General features: G+C 38.0%; 1 protein-coding gene across 1 annotated transcript; it reads right to left on the minus strand.

Moving 5' to 3' along the window:
- Positions 1-1,374: 1,374 nt before the first annotated feature.
- mfng (MFNG O-fucosylpeptide 3-beta-N-acetylglucosaminyltransferase) lies at positions 1,375-25,611 on the minus strand. The gene is made up of 8 exons (XM_032563276.1): positions 24,818-25,611; positions 18,171-18,216; positions 16,385-16,487; positions 12,935-13,088; positions 10,131-10,216; positions 9,029-9,194; positions 8,850-8,935; positions 1,375-6,800 (listed from the first exon to the last, which is right to left on the minus strand). The coding sequence occupies exons 1-8, from the start codon at positions 25,205-25,207 to the stop codon at positions 6,740-6,742; spliced, it is 1,092 nt and encodes a 363-aa protein (XP_032419167.1). The 5' UTR covers positions 25,208-25,611; the 3' UTR covers positions 1,375-6,739.

Below are 25,611 nucleotides of genomic sequence, written 5' to 3' on the forward strand. Positions count from 1 at the left end.
AAATGTGAAACATGGGTATTTCATTTTCAAAGGTTACGGTAATTGGCCCTTCAATCTTTCCCTTATTGTTGTAAGTGTGTGTCTGTGTAGGCTGTGTGATGTATTGGGGGCTTGTCCGGGGCGTACAGACACAACACAGCATGGGATAAGATGAAGTGCCTCTGTTTATCCTACTTGAATTTGATTGGATTTTTTTATTGCAAAAGTACAAGATTTCTTTTTACAGATGATTAAAAACTTAGTTCCAAACACCTCTACCTCTATGCATGTTTTCTGTAGTGCATGGTAGATACAGCACTTATTGGAATATATGTTTATATTTCTTGTTTCATCTCCTCTGTTTCTATTAGTCTAAAGTTTGGGTAGATCCTTATTCAGAACAGTTTGCCTATACTGTGTATATGAAATAATAGAACATTGTGTGTTTGGCTTAAGCTTTTTAAAAAAAGAACCAAAAAAAAGACAAGCAGCTTGTTTCCTTTTCTTGTTGAGTTCATAATGAGACCATCTGTTCCAAGTGTAGGCACACCGAGTAAAACAAGTTGTCTAGGTAACAGTGAGAAAACTCTTCCTCAAAACAGTCTTTTGATTTGTACGTACGTCAAAACGGTAGAGAGGAGCAGTGAGTGCAGTGAACTATGCTAACCATGCTAACGTATTTAGTTGACAGCGTTCATATTTTTTTATGTTTGTGCTTCAGTTTTCAGTTCTGCTTCAAGCGTGTCCTTCGAAATCTGATAAACTGCAATTAAAAAGAATAAATTGTGTCATTTAGCAGGTTTACTGATTCTGATGATGTTTGTGGATGCTGTGCAATCAACACAAACCAAAGACATGATCATTAGTTTTGCCTTCAGAATTAGGCCCTTTTAAGGAGGGAGAAGTTAAGGTATTGAGCTCATGTTAGGCGTTATCAGGTAGGTATTCACTAACTTAGACTGCAAACTATTATTTTCTGATAATCAGGTGGTGCCCCAACTTGGTCAATTTGATCCAAATTAGATCAAATTTATTAAGACTTTGGCATTTATTAAGTCATCCGTAGTCAATCCTATTGTTTCGTAACACACTAACATTCAGACGTCAGTCATGGTAAACAAGGACTAGTTCGTCACACAGAGCCTCGCAGTAGAAGAGCTACAGTATATGTGAGCTCTGCTTATGTCTTGTTTGAACACAACAGATCTGTAGAGAGAGACTGCAAGATGGTGAGTGACAAAAAAAGGTGAGGCATATAGAAAGATGGAATTAAGTAAACCAAAGTTTTATGGGAGGGAAATGAGTTAAAAAGAGTGACGCTGACCATAAAAAAACCAAAAAGATACTGAGCAAAGAACATGAACATGGGTGAATCAAAGAGACTTTCAGACAATAGAGAAGCAGAAGCACTTTAATAGATCTTATATCTCAAATAAAACAAAACTGGCACAGAGGTTTTAGAGTGTCTAAACATATTTGACAGAGTTCTTAGACAGCGCCAAAGACAATGTTCAAAAAACTAACAGGTTCTAAAAATTTAATAACCTACAGAGCCTAGAGTTGTTGTCTTTTTAAAGTCCATTCTTTGAATTCTTTTTTTTTTACTTTTCAAAAACGATTTGGGTTTAATGTGTTGCATTTTTAGTGCCTGGTTAAATGTGGGACCATTCAAGAATTAGAGAAAACGTTTGGCACTAATGGTGACACTGGAAGAGAAGAAAATGTCAAACTTAATCTAAAAGAAGCAAATGTGGACAAAGTTATTGCCATGTGTTGGAAGGGCGAGTTCTGTCTTGTTCAGTAGTAATCTTGAATGTTCTGCCACTGCTGTTTGGAATAAGACATCCTCAATTTCATATTTTTATTCAGTAGCTGAATTGACAAATCATGTCAAAATTAGCACCATTTTTCTTGCCAAATGATTGTTTGACCAAATTTTTAGGAGTCTACTTTTCAGAAATACACACATGCCAGATTTAAACCCCGACAACTGAAAACACAACAGAAAGTCAAATGTACTTTAAAATTACTTACCAACCACAGGTTTATCCACAAACTCTTTCCCCTGGCAAATGCATTATTAACATACAAAAATCAAGTCTTTTTTTTTTTTTAAATGCAAAAACAGGCAATATATGCATTGGACCCAGAACTCAGACCACAATCCAGGAAGAGGTATGAGAGATTTAATGACCAAGAAAATGTGCAAGATGAAGAACAGGACCTGCAGGATAGACAGGAAGGCCAGAGGCCAGATAGGCAAACTGGGAATACTCCAGAAGCAGGAGGTAATGGGTTGCCTGGTTGACCAGGAACTCCTACACTGAGAATCGAACCACAGCAAACTTGCTTACGTGGCGATGTAACTGCAGAGGAGTACAGATTGTCCACTTACTGGGGACTGTTTGACCCGCAGGACCATGGAGAGAGAGAGAAACTTCAGCCGCTGAAAACCAGACAAGATGATGTCGTGGAGTGAGAAAACTCCAGCTGTCGGGTAAGTTGATGACTTTTACAGGATGATTACACGTGTAGGACATGTTGATACCAAAGGCAGCGCTGGTTATACCATGGTACGAATGTTATGGTTGATTTTACATATATATAACTTTCAGAAAAGAGCTGCGCAGCAATGCCTAAAATTATTCAAGAGCAATAAAGAAATATTCGCAATAGAGTAAAACCACAAAACAAAGAGGCAGTAAGAATGAGTAAAGACTAACAAAGTAGTATAATAATTTAAGAAAACAGTAAAATGCAGTAGTAGATGTAGTAGAATCAAAATACATGTAGACAACAAACAAATGCCAAGGAATAAAAGTCAGTCATAAAAATGACCCGGTCAAATTTTTAAAGTTTTGGGGGATTTTTTTTGTCAATAAAAGCCATAACAACAAAAGCAATATCACAATTTTGTAGTTTAGTTTTTGGAACATCTAAAGAAAAATGAATGTGTGACCTAAGAGCAGATGTGGTGGGGCTTAAACATTAAGAATGTTAAGAAACAAACAAAAAAACAAAATAAGAATCGTTGGGAATACGACACAATAAGGTCATCGTGAGCGTTGCATGTTCTGATTTTGTAGATCAAGAGTGCTTTTGAATGTGTTCTTTTGTTGGAAGTGGCAAGATGAGGACAACGTCTGGACAGTCTGCACCAGTGGGGAACCATTCCCAGTTTCCCCAGCACAATGTGGAAAAAGCACAATGTGGAAATGTGCTTTTCCACATTGACCATACCCGCTTCAAGTTGATGAGACTGCACAAGACAAAAGTTCCTCCCAGATAACACAAGTTGTGAGAACTCCCCAGCCAAGCCTGTAAGGAAAGACTGACATGACTGACAGGAATTCTCTTCATTCTTGTAGAATATATACAATCCTTTCAGTACTTTTAAACCCTTGGAAGGGAAAATATATATTAAAAAAAGAAACAAAAATGCAGCATACCTTTTAAAAAAAAAAACTCAAATGGCTTAAAAGGAAGCCCTGTGGAGATTCACTGATGTGGACTGAGAACCTCCTGCTGGATAAACTGGACAAAAGCAGCTGTAGAGAATCGCCTGTTATGCCTACGTGCTGTTCAAGGTTTGCCAAATCTTTGAGGATTTTATGTGTGTTGTGTCTTTATTAGGGAAAAACATTAAAAAAGAAATCTGCCTAGCTGTCAGTGTCCCCCCGTTGGCTCCTCCATCATTTTATTCTTCCTGGGCATCATTTCTTCCTCTCTTGCCCTTTGAAAAGCCCCCATCGATTTAATGTGACGGACAGAGGAGACGAGAGGCACCGCTCCTCTGACAGCTGTAACACTCTGCTTCCAATTGACCCGGTCCCCTGCTCCCACAGTTAGTCCTGATTATGGACAGCAGGGGCCTTAAATCTACTATACTCGGGTCAAAGGCAAGCAGTGGGCAGGGGGACACAAACCTCTCACCCCTTTGGGCACCACCAAAAGAAGGGCAAAAAGGAAAGCCGTGCAGACACAACACATGGGAAGGCTTCTTTGAGACCTCACGGATTAGCAGACCACAAAAAAAAACTCAATTTAAAAATCTCTTATTTATGCAAAGGGATAAGTGTTATATAATTAGACATCATTTTAAATACCTGAATTTTCTGCCACTGTAATTCCTAGTAAATGAAAGAAGGGGGAAAAACCCCATCAATCTGTGCGTTTAAACAGTTTGTTGCGTATATGACACGAACATATGGAACTGTAGCAGTGCCAAAGCTTGTCTGCACACATTTTAAAGAAGATGTTAATATAAATCCATTCCAAGAGTAGATTAAAGAGTGAAGAACTCATTGAGAAGGTCCGTGTGTAAACTGAAAGCCGTTTACGTTTCAGGGGTCCATCTGATTTATTTGAGAAATCCTCTTAATCATACATGTTTATTGTGAAATACAAAGTGTCTTTGTTCTTTTTTGCTTTCCACTGTTATTCTCTGATAAACCCAAAATCAAGTTTCTGGTGTCACGTAAGGATAAATTCTACGTAGTTTAAATGCATACGGCCAAGGCAGGCCGGAGGTTTCAGTGAACTTTGTGATTCTCGAGGCGACATGCTTCGACGTAGGCATGAATTATATACGCATCACTGTTTGCCATCCTTAGCCTTAACAATAAAATATACACACACATACACACACACAAAAACAAAGATTTGTTTCTCAAATAACTTTGCTTTCAAACATATGTCTCAGTCAAACCCATCAGACCAAATCTGATGGGTGAAATCTGAATTCTCCCCCCAAATAAAGATGTACAACACATCCAGATTATCCTGAGAGCTCATATGACATTTCCCTTTCCATTATGACAATCACCAACATGACTTTTTTTTTTTTTTACCTTTAAAGAGCTTCACTATGAACTCTTTAGTGTGGAATCGTTTCACTGCCAGAGCTGGGAAATGTATTCAAGAGCAGTATCTCACTATAACAAGAAAGTTTTTCAATAAAACAAGAAAACTCTCGTTTTAAAGAGATACTAAACCTGTTGAAACGCAAAAAAATTCTCATTATAGCTGCAAAACCTGATGAAACGTGAAAACTTTATCGCTGTCGATACAAAACTAGTTAACACGACAAACTTTCTCATTATAACAAGATACAAAACTCGTTGAAATAAGAAAACTTTCTAATTTTAACGAGATGTAACGACACTCTCCTCTGACAGGTGCCGACTTATGTCTCTTCTTTTTACCCCATTTCTTCTAGATGACATATAAAAAAATCAGATGTTACTGTCTTAGTGTTTTGTTACAATCGGTCTTATTTACAGGAAAAGATTTTTAAATTTTACTGAGATATGTCTCGTAATAACTTCTTAAAAATCTTGCTATGACTTGAAAGTTGTCCGAATTTTTGTCCAAGCTCTGGCAGTTAAACATTTCCATACTTCAACATCTTATTTCCCACTGATAAAATGTGAAACACACTGAATTAAACAAATGTAGGAGGAAAAAAAACCCATCACTTTTCCCATCAATCGACTTTACATTTCCCATCAACTCAACTTCCTATTTACTCCTCTCAAGTGGGTCTTCATGCTTCCATCATTATCTCTTAAAGTCACACGCTCTCTCCAAACTAACTTCCGTCTTCTGCAGGCAAGGTCAGACCCGGACGCTTCCCACAACGTTATTTGTATTCATCACATCTCCATTCACACCAAACAAGCAAACTACGGGCCGGCGAGCGGGGTGTCATCACTCTCCTCAGGTGCTCTTCGCACGGCCCCCGCCGTTCATTCCTACCCTGACGCCTGATTGCGTGCATATCATCGCGCCGTTGGTATTCTGAACCCGACCTGTCCGACTTGATGAGATTTCCTTTCCCTGCGAACGCAGGCCGCTTTCTTCTCTCAACAGGAGACCGGGAACGTCGGTTGCTCTCATCGTCGCACTTTGAGTGTTTTGCTGTCAATGTGAAGGAGCGGGGGCTAGGTGAGGGTGGGGGGATGAATTTCAAAAATAAACATGACAATCAGGGAAGAGTGGAAGAGCGTTTTGCTCTCGGGCGCTCTCCGCCTCGAGGTGTTCAGGAATACGGCTGATGCGTAGCAAACGGAAAGGAAAGGAGGTGGGAGCGGTGGGCAGCGAGACAGATGGAGGGGTGGAGGGATGGAGGGAGGGAGGAAGTGAGAAAATAAAGGAGAGGATGAGAGGTTTGGCCGAGGGAGATGTGAGTCAAGGCGGTTCATTGTGTGCAGGCTTCATGCTGTAGGTGCAAGGACGATATCTCCTTCAGAACAGTAAACACACCACGACGGCGCGTCGGCTCGACCCGTAACGGCTCGCATTACTTTATTGCTACCCGCATTGATTAATGAACATTGTTGACAATTAGAAGCATAATTCACATTACAAAAAAGTCATTTCTGTTCAACTGAAACATTATTATCCAGAAATCTCTGCCAAGAAGTCATGAAAATCTTGAAAACAAAAAAATCACATATTTCTTCCCTTTAGTAAGTGCTTAAGTTAAAGTAAAAAGAGACAAAACATTATTTTTTGTAGCAGGTTTAAAAACAGCAGCGAAAGAATAGAGGAGATGTCTTTACAGTGCTTTACACCGAACATGCAACCCATTCATGAGTTGTGGGAGGACACAGTTTCATCATGTTGAATATTTGGTTCGACCCCAGTTCCTTCTGTATTCCATGAAAATAAATCATGTTTTTTTTCCCCCCTCTGCGCAGAAGAAAAAATATCCAGGGAACGATTCTTTCTTTTTACCCAGCAGGAAAAGAGCTTTCTCTCAAGTGACCGGAGGACACCAGCTGGTGGAAGGATACAGGATGCAGTGGACAGTTTTAAACCTGCAGAAAACAGAGTAAAGAGTCACGTTAACGCCGGCAGGTCTGGAAATATTAGTCCGCAGAATGGCTTGACTTGTAACCTGACAATGATTCAGACCTGTGAGGATAGTGTTGCAGTAATCAGTGTAACTTCAGATTAATTCATGGATGAGTTTCTCAACATCTTGCTGGGACATTGGTCATAGAAATGTTCTTCAGGTGATAGAAGGCCGGCTTTGTAATTGTCTTTGTGTCCCTGAAGGTTAAAACCCAGATATCAGGTCTGATCAATATAGTTTCTAGCAGTAATAGCTGTACCTGGGTGCTGACTCTTTATTACACATCCATTGGTTCAAAAATAATTAGCTTATTTTTAGTTTTATTCAACTGAAGAAATTTATGACATCCATTTGTTCTATGCATCTATCCTTGTAATGTAGAGCTGTGTGTCATCTGCATAGTTATGGTAATTGTCTTGTTTGCTATTATTATCTGAGCTACAAGGAGCATGTAGGGTGACAAATAGGGACGTCCCAGGATAGAACCTTGGGGAAACCCACATGTGATTTTTGTCAACTCTGATGAAAAATTATTAAGTCCCTGTGTTTTAAATAAGACTCAAACCAGTCAAGTACTGTAGCAGAGAGCCTGATCCAGTTCTCCAGTAATATCCCTGTTGTCAACAGTAGCTGCATTTCTATTACAAATATGTGCAGATCTCTGTGGATTTTGTGCTAATGTCGAAAAAACACAATTTTGCAATTACGGTGTTTCCATTAAATAAGGCATTAAATTACAATCACATGTAAATAAGCTTGTTCACATGTGATTTGATAAGTCATTAAAAGTCATGGCAGCGGCGAATGTAAACAGTTACATGCTTGGCTGATTTATGAATGAAGTATATTCATAAATCAGCCGTGGCGCTAACGCTCATCATTGATGAGCCAATCAAAATAGACGTTGGTGTCTTATTCCGGCATTGGCGTGACGAGGTCCTTATACTTGGGAGCGGCTACGTTTTGGGGAAATTGTTGTCGGTTATTTTACATCAGAGATATGGATTCAACACGTTGGAATGACACACAGCTTTTTATGTACTGTGAGATGCTGTGAGAGCTCTGCTGCAGCCAGCTGCACATCGTCCGAAAGAAAACAAAAAACAAACCATCATCCGCCTACTGCTTACGGTCGTCTTCTGCGTCGTTTTTGTCAGTAGTAACATCGGGCTGTCGATCACGTGACTCGTGTGGTGCAATAGAAGAGTTTCCATTACAGTTTCGCTAAATGAATCTATTGTGATACAGCCGAAAAAAACACCTCATCCTAGTGCAAAAACGTCTAACAGGAAATACATGAGATTTTCCAAAATTGGTGTGCTTTCATTAATCAAATTTATTTTCATAAATTGAGTTTGGGCAATTCTATGTTTAATGAAAACATCAGCTATAATTGAATGCTGAGCTGAGATCCATTAATATCAGGATTGTGGTTCTTCCACAGTGTGAACCTTGATTCTAGTTCTCTTCACGGTCATCAAACATCTTCTGCAATAGTGCTTGTTACAATCCCTGTGACTTTATCCTGCCCTCTAAAAGCAGGAAAGGCTTCTTCTTCACCTCAAGGCTAACATATCTCATGCATTTAACATTTTCTCATGAACATGCCATTACCGCAGCTTGGTGTGAGTGAAATTTTCCCAATATCCCCAAATTGTGTTTTTTAAAATTTGATTTACTTCAAATAACATGCCAGATATCAGGAAAGTACAAGCACAGCTCTAGGCAATGTTTTGTTTTTTGTTGTTTTTTTTTCTGCACCATAACCTTTCCGTAATGACTTGAACAATTTTAACATTAGCAAACACGAGCCGTAGGAAGTTCAACAGTTCACAGAAACAGCCCGAGTCTCTCTCACACGTTGCTGGTCCACCGTGCGCACCCACCAAGACCACACAGCTGCTGCCCGAGGCTTCAGTGGAACTCAAAGACACTAAATACGTTCATTTAGACAGTAGGACACTGCTTACATATCTTTCTCATTTGCAAATGAATGGAAGGAGAGACTAACCTGGAGGGGTCCTCCTCCTTAGAAAAGCTTCCCTTTACCTCGATGCTGTTCATCTTATTCTCAAACATCCCATAGCTCAGGGTTACCTGCAGAGAACAAATGCAAATACGCGCAGCAATAAGAGAAGGAGCAACCGAGTCGGTCTCTGCGCGTTTGGCGGGGATTGTGTGTCGCCGTACCTGCTGCGGGAGGCTTCTTTGACTTATTAGAAGCAGGTTTTCTAAATGCGAGTGGAACAAAGGACAGTGGACCATGGCGACGCCCAGCATCTTCTCGACGATAAAGCCCACGGTGCAGTCGTCCGGGAGACGGATTCTGGCCGATGTCCGCTCAAAGTGCGGGCCGCTGGAAGAGATTGCGTTTTTAGAGAACTTTTAATTTTGCTCTTTTAGGTGAAAACTTGCTCCCCGAAAAGTTCAACTTTTATTGTAGAGGGGCATTTCAGGTGAATTTGCATTTTGTGGTCTATTAACTATTCATTACTTGTATTTTAGTGCTGACCTTTTTTTTTTTTTACCCCACAGTACTTAGTATTTTTGGACTGATTCCCCCAACACGTAGCCCTGGGCAGCCATTAGTCTCACCTCTTTGAATGCAGAATAAATACAGTCTTGCAGACAGCAGAGATTTACCTTGGACTCCTGTTTTATGCCTTATGCTGTTTAATACGCATTATTAGTTTATTTTCTTGAAATAAAAATCAAGCTGCAGGTTAACACAGCTAAAAACACTTGTTATCCTGTTCGAGAACTCTCATGTTTGCAGGAACGTACATGATCATATTAGCTGCGCGCTCCTGTGATAAGAAAAAAGAAAAAAGAATGGAAGTCTTTGGGTCTTTTTTCTAAACAGTTGATTTTCTATTAATTAATTGTCCCCAATGTTTGAGTCAGAATTCAACCAGATCCCATGTTAACTGTGATTAATCCCCAATGTTTTCTGCATAGACCGAAGTAAATGACAGAAAAAATAGTTGTGAAACTACATAAAATAGTCCTGTTTAATTAAGCTACCATTGAATGCGATAGCTGTGGCTACAAGTTTCCATGGTAATTCTGTGTGAAGGAAGCTAATGTGTTTTTTCAACCACTTGTGTAAGCCGTATTAATAAACAGTTACCAAGTTTGATAGATGACATGTCATGTTTCAACCTGCCTTCAATACACGTTTCAGCCTTGCTAGCAACGTTAGCTTAGCTGCCTGTGTTCACACTCATGGTGGCGTTCATGACAGATAAGTACACCCCTACACACACACACATTTTTTTATATTTATCTGTACCTGGCCCAAGGAGACATCTTTTCTGCCAGCCTTCGACTCAGACAGAACCCGGCACCTCCCGTGGCGAACCAGAACCGCACGTTCACCTGACAGACAGCATAAAGACGCACAAACTTACAAACAACAACATCCAAGTAACCGTTTGGACTAAAGCTTTTTAGATTTTGCAGAATATCAGTAAACAATGTCAATGCATTCACTTCAAGTGTTAAGTTCATTACATTTAAATTCACCCATTCATTGGCTGTAGGGTCGTGGGAGTAAATCAATGGATGGAACCAGATTTTTTTTTTTTCACACACAGATTATCTTTCTCTCATTATACTGTCACAAAATGGTAACAGTTTTAACAAATATGTAACAAACACATTTTGTGAAAGTTACATACTGCGGCTTTCAGGAGTAAAGTTCAATTCATCATCTGAACACTTAAAAATGCAACAAAGCTTGGCCGCCCACCAAGGCTAAACATACAGCCAGAGCTAAAATGAAACGGTTTTAGCTAAACATATTAATGTTCGAATGGCCTAGTCAAACTCCACCCTAAATCCACTTGGAAATAGCTGCGCATAGGGGATCTCCATCCGGTCTGCCTGAGCTGGCTCTGTTGTAAAAACTTCAGTCTCTCCATGTGCAAATGTGGAAGAGACGTACTGCAAAAAGAAAAAAACCTGCGGCTGTGACTGCAGGGAAAAGTGGTTCTGAGAGCATTGACTCACAGAGACTGAATACAAATGCACGTCAAACTGCAAACTTTTATTTATACGGACATCTTTGTCCTTCAAAGTTGTGAAGGACTCTGAGTTTGTCTTTTACCGTAAATCCTAATAAAGTTCATTAAAGTTTCAGATTGTAATTAGCCAAAATGTAAACTTCAAGGAATATGAGCGCTACTGCTGGCACCGTATACGTTCAGAAATGCAATACTTTCTGTGAATTACTTTCATTGAATTTTAAACTGCTTACACCATTCCTTCACTATTTCATCCTAGCCCCTATTTTAATTTGGTTGTTTCTTTATTTTCCTCTGCTTTCTTTCTTTCCCCCCACCCCATTCCTTCTTTTATCCCCCCCGCTGCTTCTTAATAGTGCCAGGAAATCGAAAAGAGACGTACAGCTAGATACCAAAAAAAAGATAGAGAGGGAGAGAAAGGAGGGGTAGAGGCAGAGGAGCCTGACATTTGTCTTTATTTTCTCCTCCAGAGAATGAGCGAGCTAAAGAAGGAAGGAAAGAGAGGGAGCAGGAGAGTAACAGGAAGCAAAGACTAATAAAGATCTGTTTTCAATATAAATGGATGCAATCAGAGCAGAGAATGTGACACCAAAGAGATGAAGAGAGCAATTTCGAGATATGAACAAGAGACTGAAAAGTGCAGAGAGCTTACTGAAATCATGATGCACTTAAACGCAACATAGGCGTTAATTCTGTTAGCTTGTGGACGAATTTGCGCATACAAACACACACACACTCGCCGACATGAATAGATCTATGCTCATTACTATCCTGACACCCAGCACCTGTTGTGTATTTAAAGAGACCTCATTGTTTGTGCGCAGCGCTGCTTTTGTGTGCATTCAAATCAGACACTAATCACTCAAAAATGCTCCTCAGGAGAGCCGATGGATGTCACAAACACAAATTATTTGCATTCCTCGTCTCTGGTGCCCGGTGGCTAAACTCATGGATTTTAACGACTGCTACAAATATTTTAAAGAAATTACGTACCATGACTAAAGTTCATAAAAACGTGGCAGGATTTTTCAGCCGACCGGAATAAAAGAGCCACGCCCTCGAACTGCATATTGTCTATAATATGATATACTGTATATAATATATACTTTTAATGAAATACTTACTGGTAATATACACAATAACGCAACATAAATTCTTTTTCCGAATGGTGCGTGTAACATGGCTGCTCAAAGTGAACTACAGTCGCCTGCAGGGAAAAGTCAGTGATCTTCACACTAAAACCAAGAAAGTCGTCTTTTTCTGCGTCTGAATTAAACAGCCTCAGCGTTACTTTGTGAAACATTTTGTCGGTCTCTCTTTTTTGTTGCCGCTCTGTCAAGTTGGTCTCTAAACAGATTCGTTGTTGTGCCGACTGTCCTCTTCACCACGCAGCAGTCCGGCCTTTGGTAAAAAGTCGTCTATTAGCCGCAACGCAGTTTTCAAAGTGTTTGAAGAAAGTAGCGGTTTGTAGTCCGGAAATTATGGTATTTATGTGTTTAACTATTTATACTACAGTATGTTACAGTGGTTAGCATACATCTACTAATCTGCTAACCTTTGGCTAATTTTTCAGCATTTTATTGATTTTCAACGGAGCTAAAAGGCCGTTAAGTTACAGACATATTAAGCATGTCTAGCTCAGGATCAAAAAGCACAAAAAGCAACATAAAATCAAGTAGTACATAGACTGTCATTATTAGTTAGTCTCTCAACCACTGAATTATGTTGGAAAATGTTTTCCCAGGCTTGAGTTTTATTCATTCTTGCTGTAACACTTAGCTAATGTTAATAATTAGTGGAAATAACCTTTTAGCTAGCTGTGCCCACCACTGCTATGTTGCCTAGAAAATTTGTGACAAACCTTCAAGAGTTTTTTTTCTATTTCAATACATATTTCTTATATACAAAATGCTATTGACTTATGTATTTATTTATTTAAAATAAATATATTTTTAGTCTTAGTCACCTTTATTTCTTAATGTCTTATTACAAGATGGCAAAGGTATTAAAGTCTCAGGGCTGAAATTCAATAAATAAAAAAGGCGAAGAGCACAGTAAATAGTCAGCATACCGTTTTATTTCCGTCCAGCAGTTCGTGAGCAGTGATGGGTTTGTCCAGACTCGGCTTGCCCACGTAGATATCGCCCTCCTGGGGGAACGTTGAGAGCAGAGAGAGGAGACCCTCGGGGTTCACATAGTTATCGTCGTCAACGTGGCAAAACCACCTGAAGAAAAGCAGAACGAAGGGGAAAAAACTTACACCTATTTGGATATTTGCAGCCAGGCACATTAACGCTTTCAAAAGTGCTTTTTCACTATGTTGGCTCATTCTTGCAGCACTACCAAGAAGACAATGTGCAGCAGCTAAACCAAGTAATGACTGAAGTCAACAGTAAAACTTTATAGTACATTTTTTGTTACTGTTTGCATTTATTGTTTTAAGCTCAAACTGACATTGTGTGAACACTATGTAGCCGTTGATTTGTATGCTAGAGATCCTTGAGTGCTAAAAAAGTTTCTGTCTTGAGAGTGTTATTGGAGCGGTTAGTTTGTCTCCTATTCATCTTGAGGAAAAACAGAACATAAGCATTATAATCCATCTCCAGTTAGCGCCCCAATTATTCCTCTGTGATTGCTTTCTTACCAGAGAACCATGTTAAGTCCTCAGCAGACTTCAGTACTGTATTAGCAAACAGAAAACTCACACCAAACCACATCAAGGGTTATTTTGCACAATATATATGTATATATATAATTTTATATAACTCCATTTATAGAAGATAGATTATAAATTTCAGAACCAAGAGGCGTGGCTATAAATCTCAAAATGGCCGCTTTAATCTATTGTGGGACTGTTATTATTATACATATTTTTCTTAGCTTTTTGTAGTTTGAAGAGATAAAACTTTACTGTTGAATTCAGACATCAACACTAGTTCCCTTAAAGTTAAAATTTGATATCACTGTGCCAATTAGACACGTACATATCTATCATGGAGTTGAATGTCATGTAATTTAGGGGTCTTAATGGGATTAATCATAATGCTGTAAAGAAGTTGACTGATTTTAAAGAAACAGTGATTGGGAACACAAGTTTCCAAAGCCTAATCCAATCAGGGTCAAGAATATACATACAGACTCAAATGTGTCCTTGAATATACTAACATTTGGTTAAATGTCCCTATAACTAATTCACACAAGCCATGTGTGGATTTTTTTAAACCATCTGGAACGTTCTTCAATGATTCTGGCTGCATATTAAATGTGTTACAAAATTTAAAGTTAACTTCTTTTTTCTTATTAAAAAATCCTGAGCTGGAACCTTTGTATTCATTTGTTCCTGGTATAACCGTAAAGCTGACGCACAAGCAACATTTGCAAACGAAAGTAATTGACAACAAAATTAACCCTCTGTGAGCCAAGAAGCATTTAATTTTTGCTTCAAAATATTATCTGATGGGACGCCGGAAAAGACTATGGTTGTGTGAAAGTTGTGCTAAGAGGAATTAGCTTATCGCCGGAGATACCATCCCAATGCTAAACATGTAGCAGTGAACACAGACGTCTCCAATGTCAGCGTCCACATTTCAAAAGAAGTATTTTTTTCAAAGGCGTTCCATGAATGATGGGTATAAAACTTTGCACCAGTCTGATGACTGAAAAACCTAAATAACAGAGTAAAAACAATAAATATCTTTGTTGTTGAGCTCATATGTCTACTTATTCAACAGTTTAGTAGCAAAAAGGGTTTCTGAATTGAAAGTGTTGCTTATTTGGTTGATACATGATTTTCAATTAAAATGTGAATAATTGCGATTAATTAATTAAAGACCTTGCAATTAATGCCATTACAGATTTTAATCGAATCTCCACCGCTAGTTCAAACACATAATTACAAACCTAAAACAAATGTAATATTGAAAATGAGTGTATGTAAATGTCTAAACGCCGCTATATTTACATATGAAAATGAAAATCCTAACTCCATTTCAAACAGCCCCATTCTTCCTAACCTCTATATCCTCTAATGATAATACAAGAAAGACATTTTGACTTTGGTTTTATTCCATCTTACTAAAAATTATCATAAATTGTTGGACTTCAGAAACCTGCGTGGAAGACTTGAGCAGCATTTCTTCTTCGTGTCATTTCTTTAACAGAATGCGGGGAGGCCTGACTACAAAAAGTAGAAAAATCAGTTTTAATTTATTAACGCATAGATGTACAAGTGGAGCTCATAACACTTTCCTCCCTCCAAGTGTTGGTAAATGAGTTTGGACCGTCACAAAAGCTCTGGAAGGACATAGGATTTTTTTTTTGCAGAGCGGCTCTCGCTATAAAGCTATTTTTGTTCCGGGTTTCCCTCTCTCATCCAAGCATAATGTTTCCGCCATATTAAACCCAGCAATCAAGCAGCTTGATGTACTTCTCCCATCCCAATTAGTGGACATAATGGCAGAGCCCCTTTTTTTTTTTTCAGACCAAAAACGCGTCATCCGTAACATCAGAGTCCAAGTAACAAATCTGTTGGTTCCAAATGAAAATCGTGTCTTTTTTTCTCCCCCCTCTGCCATGCTATCGGCCAACGAGGGCCGTATTCCAAACCAAACAGCTTTAGTCTCCACTTCCACTGGACTTCAGTGAAACCGGTGGATGTTTACTCAGTTTGGGTTGGAATCGGGCTGGGGGAGAAAAAACCCCAACAACAAACAAATCCTTAATTTTCTCTGCCATCATTATAACGAGACAGTTAATCAGGGCCTTGGTCACACAAGCAAGCACAAGCTGTTGACTTTTACTGTATTTTCCACGAATAAAACGTATATTTCACACTGCCCGTATACTGTCAAGGAGCCTTTATATATGTATGTGTGCTATCTAATGCAAATTTTGGCTGGCAACGAGCAAAATACTGGTGTGTCGCCCAAGATATTCAAATTCACATCCGGCAGCAGGATTTTATTATTCTAATGTTGAGCTATTTTGGGTGAACAAAATGAAAAACAAGGCTTTTGAAGCAAATAAAAAGTGTATCGTATGAATTAAAACATTATCATGTAAGAGCTACATTATGGGTATAAGAAAAAAAAAGTCACCAGGGCTATGGAGGGCCAAAAATGTGAAAAAGGTATTTTCTTCTTTAGAGATGTCTTTTGTTTTTGTTAAGGAAAGAAATACTATCCAAAGCAACCATGTCCTATGTGAGAACATATTTGCCCCAAATTTCACAATTAATCACCAGCCACACACGCATACACGCCCACACACACACACACACACACACACACACACACAGGCCTGTAGAATCAGGAAATCACTTAAATAGAACCTGTATGAGAACTAAGATTACAACAAAAAGCAAAACATCATAACTCAACATAAACATTTCAAGAACAAATGATAATGACATTTATTGGCCTAACAATTTGTGCAAAGTCATTCCTATAGTTTGGGGGCCTCAGCACTCTCATTTTTAAATGAACTGTGAGCAGTCTGGTATGTGGTCTGCAGTGCGTCTTACCTCTTGTTTGAGGCCATGAAGCCATCGTACTCGACGGACATCTTGCAGGACAGAGCCTGCTGGCTGTGATCTGATTGGCACCCCGTTACCACCATGTTATAACCTGGGCAGCGAGAGGAAGAAATAATCATTTTTTAAAAGAGCAATTAGAGGAAAGCTATAATGATGATGAGTTCAAAAGGAGAAAAGTGGAAATAAAAATAATGCGATTACTTGAACAGCGAATAAGAAGCTAGATGAAGAAACAATGAAACGTATGTTTGGCACAAGCGCCTCGGACAAAATGCGACTCCGCATTCGGTCTTCAGCTTTTTTTATAAAACCTCTCCACATGATTTTGAGGCACCAGCGGCAGTGATCTGCTTCCATTTACTCGCAGTCAGCCGCTGATTTAGGGTGATGAGGTCTGGCCTGGCACTTTGTGTTTAAATTGACCATCCATTAGTTGTCATATCAGCTGGCGAAATAGACTGGAAATGAGAAGCTGGCTGGAGACGAGGAGCCTGTTCCGAGCATTACAGCGGATGTCAAGTGGTAAATCTCCCTCGGCGTCATCGCGAGCAGCAAATGTGCGAGAGCGGATCGCAAGGTTGTAGGTTTTGAGGGGGACGCTGTGTACATGCAGGAGGATGTCCTTCAAATTCGGACTGGCGTGCCTCTCTGTGCCTGTCATGCTGAAAGAAGTAAATGTCTGCTCTTTCCGTTGATGTGAAAATGATTTATGTGGGAAAGATATGATAGATAAATGTGCCTTAGAGCATCGAGCGCTCCTAGGCACTTTGGGGTCTGCAACCTGCGGCTACATGTGGCTCTTTGGTCCCTCCACTGCGGCTCTTAGAAATTTAGAAAGGAAATGTTTTTGATTATGGGCGCAGTGAGAAATGGTCATTTTAGGAGTTTTTCCATAAGTTCTTATGCAAAATGTCCGTATGGAGACTTTTAAAGTAACTAGCTTGTAATATGCTACATATCGTTCTTCATTATCCATATTTATACAAAAGGATTGCCTCATTCTACAAAATAGCTCTTTTTCTCTTGTAATAGAAGAGACGTTTTGCTCTAAAATCTGAAAAAGAAAAAAACAATCCTACTTTAATTTTGACAGCTTTCATAAAACATTTTATGCAGTACATGTTTAGCAAATCTTTTTTTGCAGCTCCAGGCGAGTTTTATCTTGTTGCAGTGGCGGCTCTTTGAATGGAAAAGTTTGCTGAGCCCTGATCTAGAGAGACTCTATAGATACAGGTCCTTGTGAATGTATTTATCAGTCTTGCATTTCAAATTGTATGTCTTTCAATGGGATTGTCATAGGGCAACACAAAATAATCCGTAATTGTGAAGTGGAAGGTAACTACAAAGAAAACTGCAAACTATTTGGTGTTAATTTGTATTCAGCCCCTTTACCATAACCCCTCTAAATAAAACCCAGCCCATCTTCAGAAGCCATCTTATAGGTGAATAATCATTGCTATGTCTAACAGGGAGTCAAGACCAGTTCTTGACTCCATGGACCTCACAGTCCAAGGTGTGCAGTGGCCCAGTCAAAGTCCAGATCTATATTCCATTGAGAATCTGTTGACTTTTCAGACTTTTATTTGCAAAAAATGTTAATACCATGGTTGTTTTTCCTTCCACTTTGAAAATTATGCATTACTTTGTGTTGACCTGCTTATTAAATGGCACAATCTGTAGAGTTGATGGAGTATGAATACTTTTGAGAGGCAGTATAGATGTTTATTAAAGTGCGCCTCTGTAAAACTGTGTTAATAATACTGTAACTACTTACCCTTTGAACTTAATTCTTCATCCTCTTTGTCTGTGAAAATGAATGTCTAAAAAAAGAATAAAACACAAACACATTCCTTTAATTAACACTAGTTATTCTTTGTTTTCTTCTACCACATATTCTAATTAGTGGACAATTATCGAAGCTGTTATATTTCAAGATATGCTACCCCCTTTACAGGAAGCCAATTCGGTGAAATATTAATATTGTTCCCCAACTTCAGGTTGAATAATGAGCAGCACGACATATGCAGGAGCACACACAGTCAAAGAGGCTCTATGAAGCATCACTTGGCTGAATCAGCCTCATGTTTACCAGCTAATAAACCGTAAATCACATATTGAGATTCCTCCTTACTTCCCTCGTTTGCACCCAACCAGACAGACAGATGGCTACAGAAATCAAACTGCAGTGCAATACTGCCATCTGGTGGTGCAAAACCCCCCAGAAAGGAATAAATTTCATAACAAGTGGATTTCATCATCAGGTTAATCTTTTTAATACTAAAAACCATTGTGTTTGTACCAGTAATTAAATTTAAGACAAATGTATGTATATTGCACAAAATAAGTTTTTAGTTGTTTTTTTTTATGTTTACATGGTTTTGTTTTGTTTACTTTTGTTATAAAACACTATACAAAATATATTTTGACCAGATTTTTTTAATATATTGCAATAAAAATTGAGAAGCTTGTCATGTGATATTTGTTCAACAACTACTTAACAAAAAAACACCATTGTCTTGATCTGTCAGATTTCCTAGACATTTGAAAGGTTCTACAATCATTATACAGTTTTTTTGTGTGTTTGTTTGTTTTGTGTTTTCTTTTACATAATTCAAAACCGATCCAGCGTGAAAGGGAAGAGTGGAAACTTTAAGGTGTGCAGGACTCAGAAACTGATGAGGCTTGCTGCGAGGGTTTGGGGAAATGACTCCATTTGCAGAGTTCATCAAGCTGAACCGTTTGGTACGTTCGTCTGTCTCTGCCAGGGGGGCAATAAATAACCTCAGAGTGAGACAAATCACCTGTTAGATAAGAGAGAAACAAACACTAACTAATGTTTTATTCAAAGGGCCTTAATTAATGTTTTGACTCCAGTAGAGGCACCTTAAATATTCAGTTCCAGATTTGTTGAAGAATGTTTTGCCCCGTGTTAAAGGATGTTGATGAAAGAATTAGGATGAAGTAACAATCAAATATAATGGTTATTATTAGTAGTAGTACTTGATAAAACATTACAAATATTTAAACCATAATTTTAAACCATAAGTTTTGATTAGGAATGCATGATATATCGCCGCTAATATTTGAACATTTTAACATATCGGTATCGATCCAATAAATAAAACTTGTCTGATGCGACCAACCAATATTTATTTTTATCTTGTTGCCGTCTGTTTCTGGTCTTTGTTTTTCCTCCAAAGGTGTCAAAACAGTGTATAAACAGTATATATACAGTATATATATATATATATATATATATATATATATATATATATATATATATATATATATATATATATATAGTTCAGACCAAAAGTTTGGACACACTTTCTCATTGAATTCAATGAGAAAGTGTGTCCAAACTTTTGGTCTGTACTGTATATATATATATGTATATATAATACCTGAAAATATCATTTACAACAGCAATAATGACATCGGTTGTCGTTATCGGCCCAAATTTTTATATTGGTGCATCCCAAGTTTCGACACCTGTAATCTTTGAATAGTGCAACAAGATGACAAAAATGACATCAATATATTGGTGAAAGTGGGAAGAAGACCAAAGATGCATTATTTTAGTTTAGAAATACATTCCCAGTAAGAAACGTAAAACTTAAAATATCCCTAATTCATAAACTGTGTTTGCGATATGAAAATGTTCTGATGGTGATAGAAAGAAAATAACAAAGTTTTTTTGCCATTCACATGTAGAGTTTAACTGCTTTGAACTAGCTGCAGGTAATATTTCCAAAACAAACACCCTCCAAATAGAATATTAATGTAAGTACACATGCATTAACTTTAGTTGAGGTTGCAATCTCTCTTTATATATATTTAGCTTCATCATTAATTGAAATATTCATGTTGGAATGAATAAATATGGTAAAAAGCCACTATAATTAGTCTTATTTGAACAGCAGAACATGCAGGGAATATTCTTATATATTGTAGAATAACTCACTCCAGGTTTAACCAGCTGCTTATATTGATCTTTTCACTTTGGTCACAATCTAAGGTGGAACTAAATCATTACAAATACTCTTTTGTGTGCGTGTGGGGGGTGCGTGTGTGTATTTTTACTAATAGTTTAGAGGTTTTATACTTCTATGATGTTGCTTCAAATAACTACTGTTCAGCACAGAAAATTTTTTATATTTCTGACCATGTAAGACTTTTCAAAGAAATGGCTAAATGGAGTCCAGACTCCCTAAAACAATGAAATTGTCTTTTAATTCAACTCTGAGGTAAAAAAACGGAAACTAGCCATCAACTTTAGCATTTAGCATCCTCAGCCACTCCTGTAGTGGTATACAGGAGTGGCCATGCCGCCCTGGCAGAAAGCCATATCATCCATCGATAATAAAAATAAAAACTAAATACAATAATCCACTGATTTAACAGTCTACATTTTATACATCTTACTTTTTTGGTCTATTTTAACCAGGCTAACTAAATTGGACTGTCTGTTATATTGTCAATTAAACTCTGAATGGGTCACAAACACTTTACTATGCCAGATTTTTTTTATGTTTATTTTTTCTCTCATGATCATTAATGAAAAATCAATAAACAAATTTAAATGCTGATGATCACATGACACCAGACCATCTACTGTGACTATGTGCCTGTGTGTTTATTACAATTTCTTGCTACTTTCAGTATAAGAGGCAAATCCTCTATTGAACACACCATTAACTGTCTTATTAAAAGTCAAAGAAACTTTCATTTTAATCCTCTTTCTTCTCCCAAGCAATGTCAGTCAGTCACTTTGTAGATTGTCAGTCTTATATAATTTTAATAAGAGTGAGACTCTTCTCTGCCTCATTTGTCGTCTCAAAAGCTCTTTTCCGAACCTGATTCGATCCCTCCCTGTCACTTCTTGGTCAGTTAAGCTGAGCAAAGGAAGAGGACTAATAAGACAACTTTTCATCTTGACTAATTCCCCCACGACTCACAAAATGTTGGCTTGTAAAAAGAGTCAGGCACACGCCATTATTCTTGGATTTAAAAAGAAAAATGGTGACGGGTTTCAGTGATAGCGCTGCTGTCCAGCAAGATAATGACTCAAACACACGTTGATTTTAAAATGTAGAAATAAACCTTACAGACACTGATGACCCCAACATTAGCTTGGTGAAAATCTGTATGCTATTCTTTAACGGGGCGGTATTATGTGTTTTCCAGACACATAGTGCCATTTTATAGCACAATCAAGTAAATATGTTACCTTCAGTTGTTCTAAAGATGCTGCATTCATCAAACATAACTTAAAAGAAATTTGACTTATTAATCTGACGTCTTGAAATTGGGCCTCTGTCTCTTTAAGAAGCTCCTGCTCTTTCTGAAACTCCGCCTTCAGGAAGTCATCAATCACAACAAAGTTCCACTATGTGTTTACAAGCAGTCTGAGGAGCGTTGGACTGTTACGCCAGGTGTTTGCTAATTCCTCCTGGCTAGTCTGAAGGAGCTGAGTGAGGAAATAACATTATAACCTAATATAAAGCTAAAAAAAAGTTAATTTTACATAATACTTCCCCTTTCAAGAAAACCGACCACCAATCCTGCCAAGACGAGTAATCAGATAATGACGGCTACAGAAACCAAGTGGTTGGCAGCAATTTGCCACAAGACATTTGGTCAAATATTAGTTGGGGTGTATGTATATATTTGAACCTGTGTGTATATAATTATGACCGTTTGTAATTTGAGGAAAATCCTCAATAATTTCCAACGTGTGTTCTGCTCGATTCTTGACGGACCTGTTTTTACTCAAGTAAAATAAAAAAGCAGCCATCCAGTAAAAATATTTGGTAAAAAGTATAATCAAGTATTGAGTAATTGATCAAATTATCTGCCATTTAATATTTCAGAATTACATAATCAGACGGTCAAAAAATGTTAACTTAAGTGGAAATTTTGGTGTTTTAAGGTGGACAATGCCAATAATTCATATACATAACAAAATCAAGCAAAATATTTCTTTTTCACAATCAGTTTGTTTCAATAAAAAATAACTTGTGAAACTTTAACAAAATCTGCAGATGTGTGTCTTTGTCTGGTGAATTTTTGGTTAAACCATGTTTGGTTTTCTTCCAGTGGGTAGAGAATCCAGAAATTTTACTTAAGTAAGCGTAGAAATACTTCATAATAAAATTACTCAAGTAAAAGTAAAAAGTACAGCATAGTAAAAATACTTCCAAAAGCACATTTAAAAAATAAAAAGTTACTGAAGTAAATGTGAGTAAATGTAACTATTTCCTACCCAACTCATAAACATTCGTACATACATATGTACACAGGGAGCCTCTATAATGACCTTTCACCCTGCTTCTTTGCTCCTAACAGGGTGTTAAATGTGACGAGGTTCATTCTGTTCTGCAATCTGTGTCTCCACTTCCTGTTCTGTGACCAGTTTCCGTTTCAGTATTGTTAGCAGAGTCGCTGCGCGGCTGCTGCTTCCCCTCAGCCGAGGCAGCCTGCCTGCAGAGCTTCCTGTGTCTTTGTGAACGCTCTGCTGGTGCAGCGCTGCGTTCCCGTGACTACATGTGGCCTGGTTTGAAAATGTAAACAGTATTTGAGAAACAGTTAACTTTTGGAGGTAAGCTGGGGGGAGATACAAGGATTAAAAATTTAAAATTAAAAATAAAGAATAAACCTTAATGCTGTTTTTTGTTAAAAAAAAAAAAAGAAGAAGAAGAGGAAGTTACTGTCTCATGACCTTCCTTTTTCAATCATGATTATGACTTTTCTTCAAAGCCTCCGTTCTAACTTACATTAAAGAACAAAAAGCAGGAAATGACACGAGGAATGCTTTCACATTTTCAGCAAAAAGAAAAAGCAAAGTCAATTTAATCAAAACAGCAGTCATGATTTTATATTTATTTAATAACTCTATTTGATAAACGAGTATACAGTATGTGGGTCAATTATGATTTCAGGACCAACTCAAATGTTATGGATCTCTCCCCCCCCCCAACTCTCCCCGTTTCGAGCCCAGCTGGACAAATCAAACGTCCGCCATGCTGAAGACGTGGCTCTGTGACATAAACACATATTTTATGTGAAACGTTTTGACCTGCAGAGTTAAAGCTGTGAGGCTTGCTGGATCTCAACAAAAGTATGCTGTAACAAAGACTAATCATGGTAAAGTCATGTTGTGTTCCTCGTAATCTTTAATGAAGTGCTGTACCTGCAGAATAAACACAGCAAATGGAAGGACTTTTTGACAGAGACTGCAGGTTTTGCACCATTTCATGTCTACATTATTTATTAAGCTGGAATAAAATCCATTGCTGAAAAAACTTTTTGGGATAAATTTGCCTTCAGGCCCTTTTGACAGGTTTTAACAGCATCAAGCCCTTCCAAATGTGTAAAAGTCTCAATGAGACTGAAAAATCTAACTTTTAACCTGAGGGAATGTACACAGTGAACACAAAGATACTTAAAAAAAACATAACTGTTATAAATTTGAGAGTATCACCGGAGCACTGCAAAAAACACAAAATATTTAATATATATAATATAGTATTTTTGGCCTAGTTTCAAGCTAATATCTCGTTACACTTGAATAAAGACAAAAATTACTTGAAAGTAGCTTTTCAGCACAATGTTTTAAGTTTGTCTTAAGTCAACAATGCCTTAATATTGATGAAAAGTTACTATAAGTGAAATAATCTGCCAGTGGAACAAGAGCACAAGATATTTTTAGCTTATGGGGAAAATTTGAAAACATAAAAACTGGAACTTTAAAGAAAAAAGTCTTTATTTTCCTACATCTCCAAAGCAACAACTAAGTGGAACTTTTGATACTTTAGAGAGCAAAATGAAAACAACTCAAATAAAATAACTTTTGCTCTAATCTGCATTTTATTGTTTTCATTGTCATCTTTTATTTACTTTTTGGCATATTTTGAATGTTTTGAATAAAGTAGCAGTAATAGTAGGTAGTAATAGTAGTAATTTAAAGATATAAATAAAACCAGGCAACGGAAACATTTTTCTTTCACTATAAAATTTATAAAACTTTAACAGAAATTGCAGGTGTGTGTCTGTGTTTGGTGGATTTTTTTGGTTAAAACATGTTTGTTCTCTACTCAGTGAAGTTACTCACAGTCTTACTCAAGTGACACTTTATCATAACGTTACTCAAATAAAAGTAAAAAGTACAGCGTAGCAAAGTTACTCCTAAAAATACTCCCCCCCCCCCCCAAACAGTTATCCCAGTAAACATAGCCCTGATGGATCGAAGAAAGTTCAGTTCAGTAGAAAAGATACATTATTGTAAAATTAACCTATTATATCTTCTATATCAAAGTGTATTAATTTAATCATTTAAGGCGACATTATTGCACTGTTTGAACTTATCACATCTCCATAAGGCTGTTGTGCTTTTGGCTGAGAAGTGAAACAGACACTCACGTGCGCCTTGGTCCTTGAGATCCAAGTGTCCAAAAGGAGCGCGAGACGCGTCTTGTGGAACCTCGCGGTGGTTTTTACAGCCACGTAAATGTCATCCAGTCTGAGTTTGGGCTGCGTGGCGTGGACGCGCTCAGCCACCGACTCTCCTCCGTTATTTTCACTGAGTTTGGATTCTCTTCCGCCGCCGTTGATGCTGCTGCTGCTGTTATGAACCGAGCTGTGTGCGGAGGGAACCTGCCCGATGGAGCCGTGGCGCGCGCCGGCCGACGGGCGGTGAGCCACGTTTGATTTGGTAAAGCTGCTGGTGCGTAATTGGAAATCCACAAAGACAACGATGAAGAATGTAAAAACCAGGACAACCAGGCTCCGGCGGGTCCATCTATTGCGCATGGTGCACCCAAAAAATAAAAACAAAACAAAACAAAAAAGTCCTCAAAGATATTAAACTATTATAACTCCGTTTTTCTCATTTTAATCCAAACGTTTTCGGACTAAATTTGCAGCGGTTCCTCCTCCATCAGTGTGTCTTCTTCCTTCTTTACCGTCACAGTTCCTTTTATGCTCTCAACTCTTCTGACGGTTTCATGACAATCAGAGAGATTTCATAATCCTGATCTTTTTGGGGGGGAGGGGAGGAGGATTAAAAAAAAAATGTCATTGTATAAATACAATGAATTCATAATAATCCATTGTAAAAGTTGGGGGGGGAAAGCCCCTACCATGAATTTCTCTGTCTTTAGAGTCAGAGCCCTGCTCATAACGCCGCCTGGCACCGTAGCGTCACGTAGGATGGA

This window comes from Xiphophorus hellerii, chromosome 5 (genome assembly GCF_003331165.1).
Source record: "Xiphophorus hellerii strain 12219 chromosome 5, Xiphophorus_hellerii-4.1, whole genome shotgun sequence".
NCBI lineage: Eukaryota > Metazoa > Chordata > Actinopteri > Cyprinodontiformes > Poeciliidae > Xiphophorus > Xiphophorus hellerii.

What these genes read in the sequence shown, in the direction of transcription:
- mfng (XM_032563276.1), bottom strand. Translation starts at nt 25,207, where the DNA reads ATGCGCAATAGATGGACCCGCCGGAGCCTGGTTGTCCTGGTTTTTACA. An exon ending in TCTCAAGGACCAAGGCGCAC is followed by an intron (nt 18,217 to 24,817) that starts GTGAGTGTCTGT and finishes TTCTTTTTTTAG; the next exon opens with ACATTCATTTTCACAGACAA. An exon ending in TTCATGGCCTCAAACAAGAG is followed by an intron (nt 13,089 to 16,384) that starts GTAAGACGCACT and finishes GCTTTTCTTCAG; the next exon opens with GTGGTTTTGCCACGTTGACG.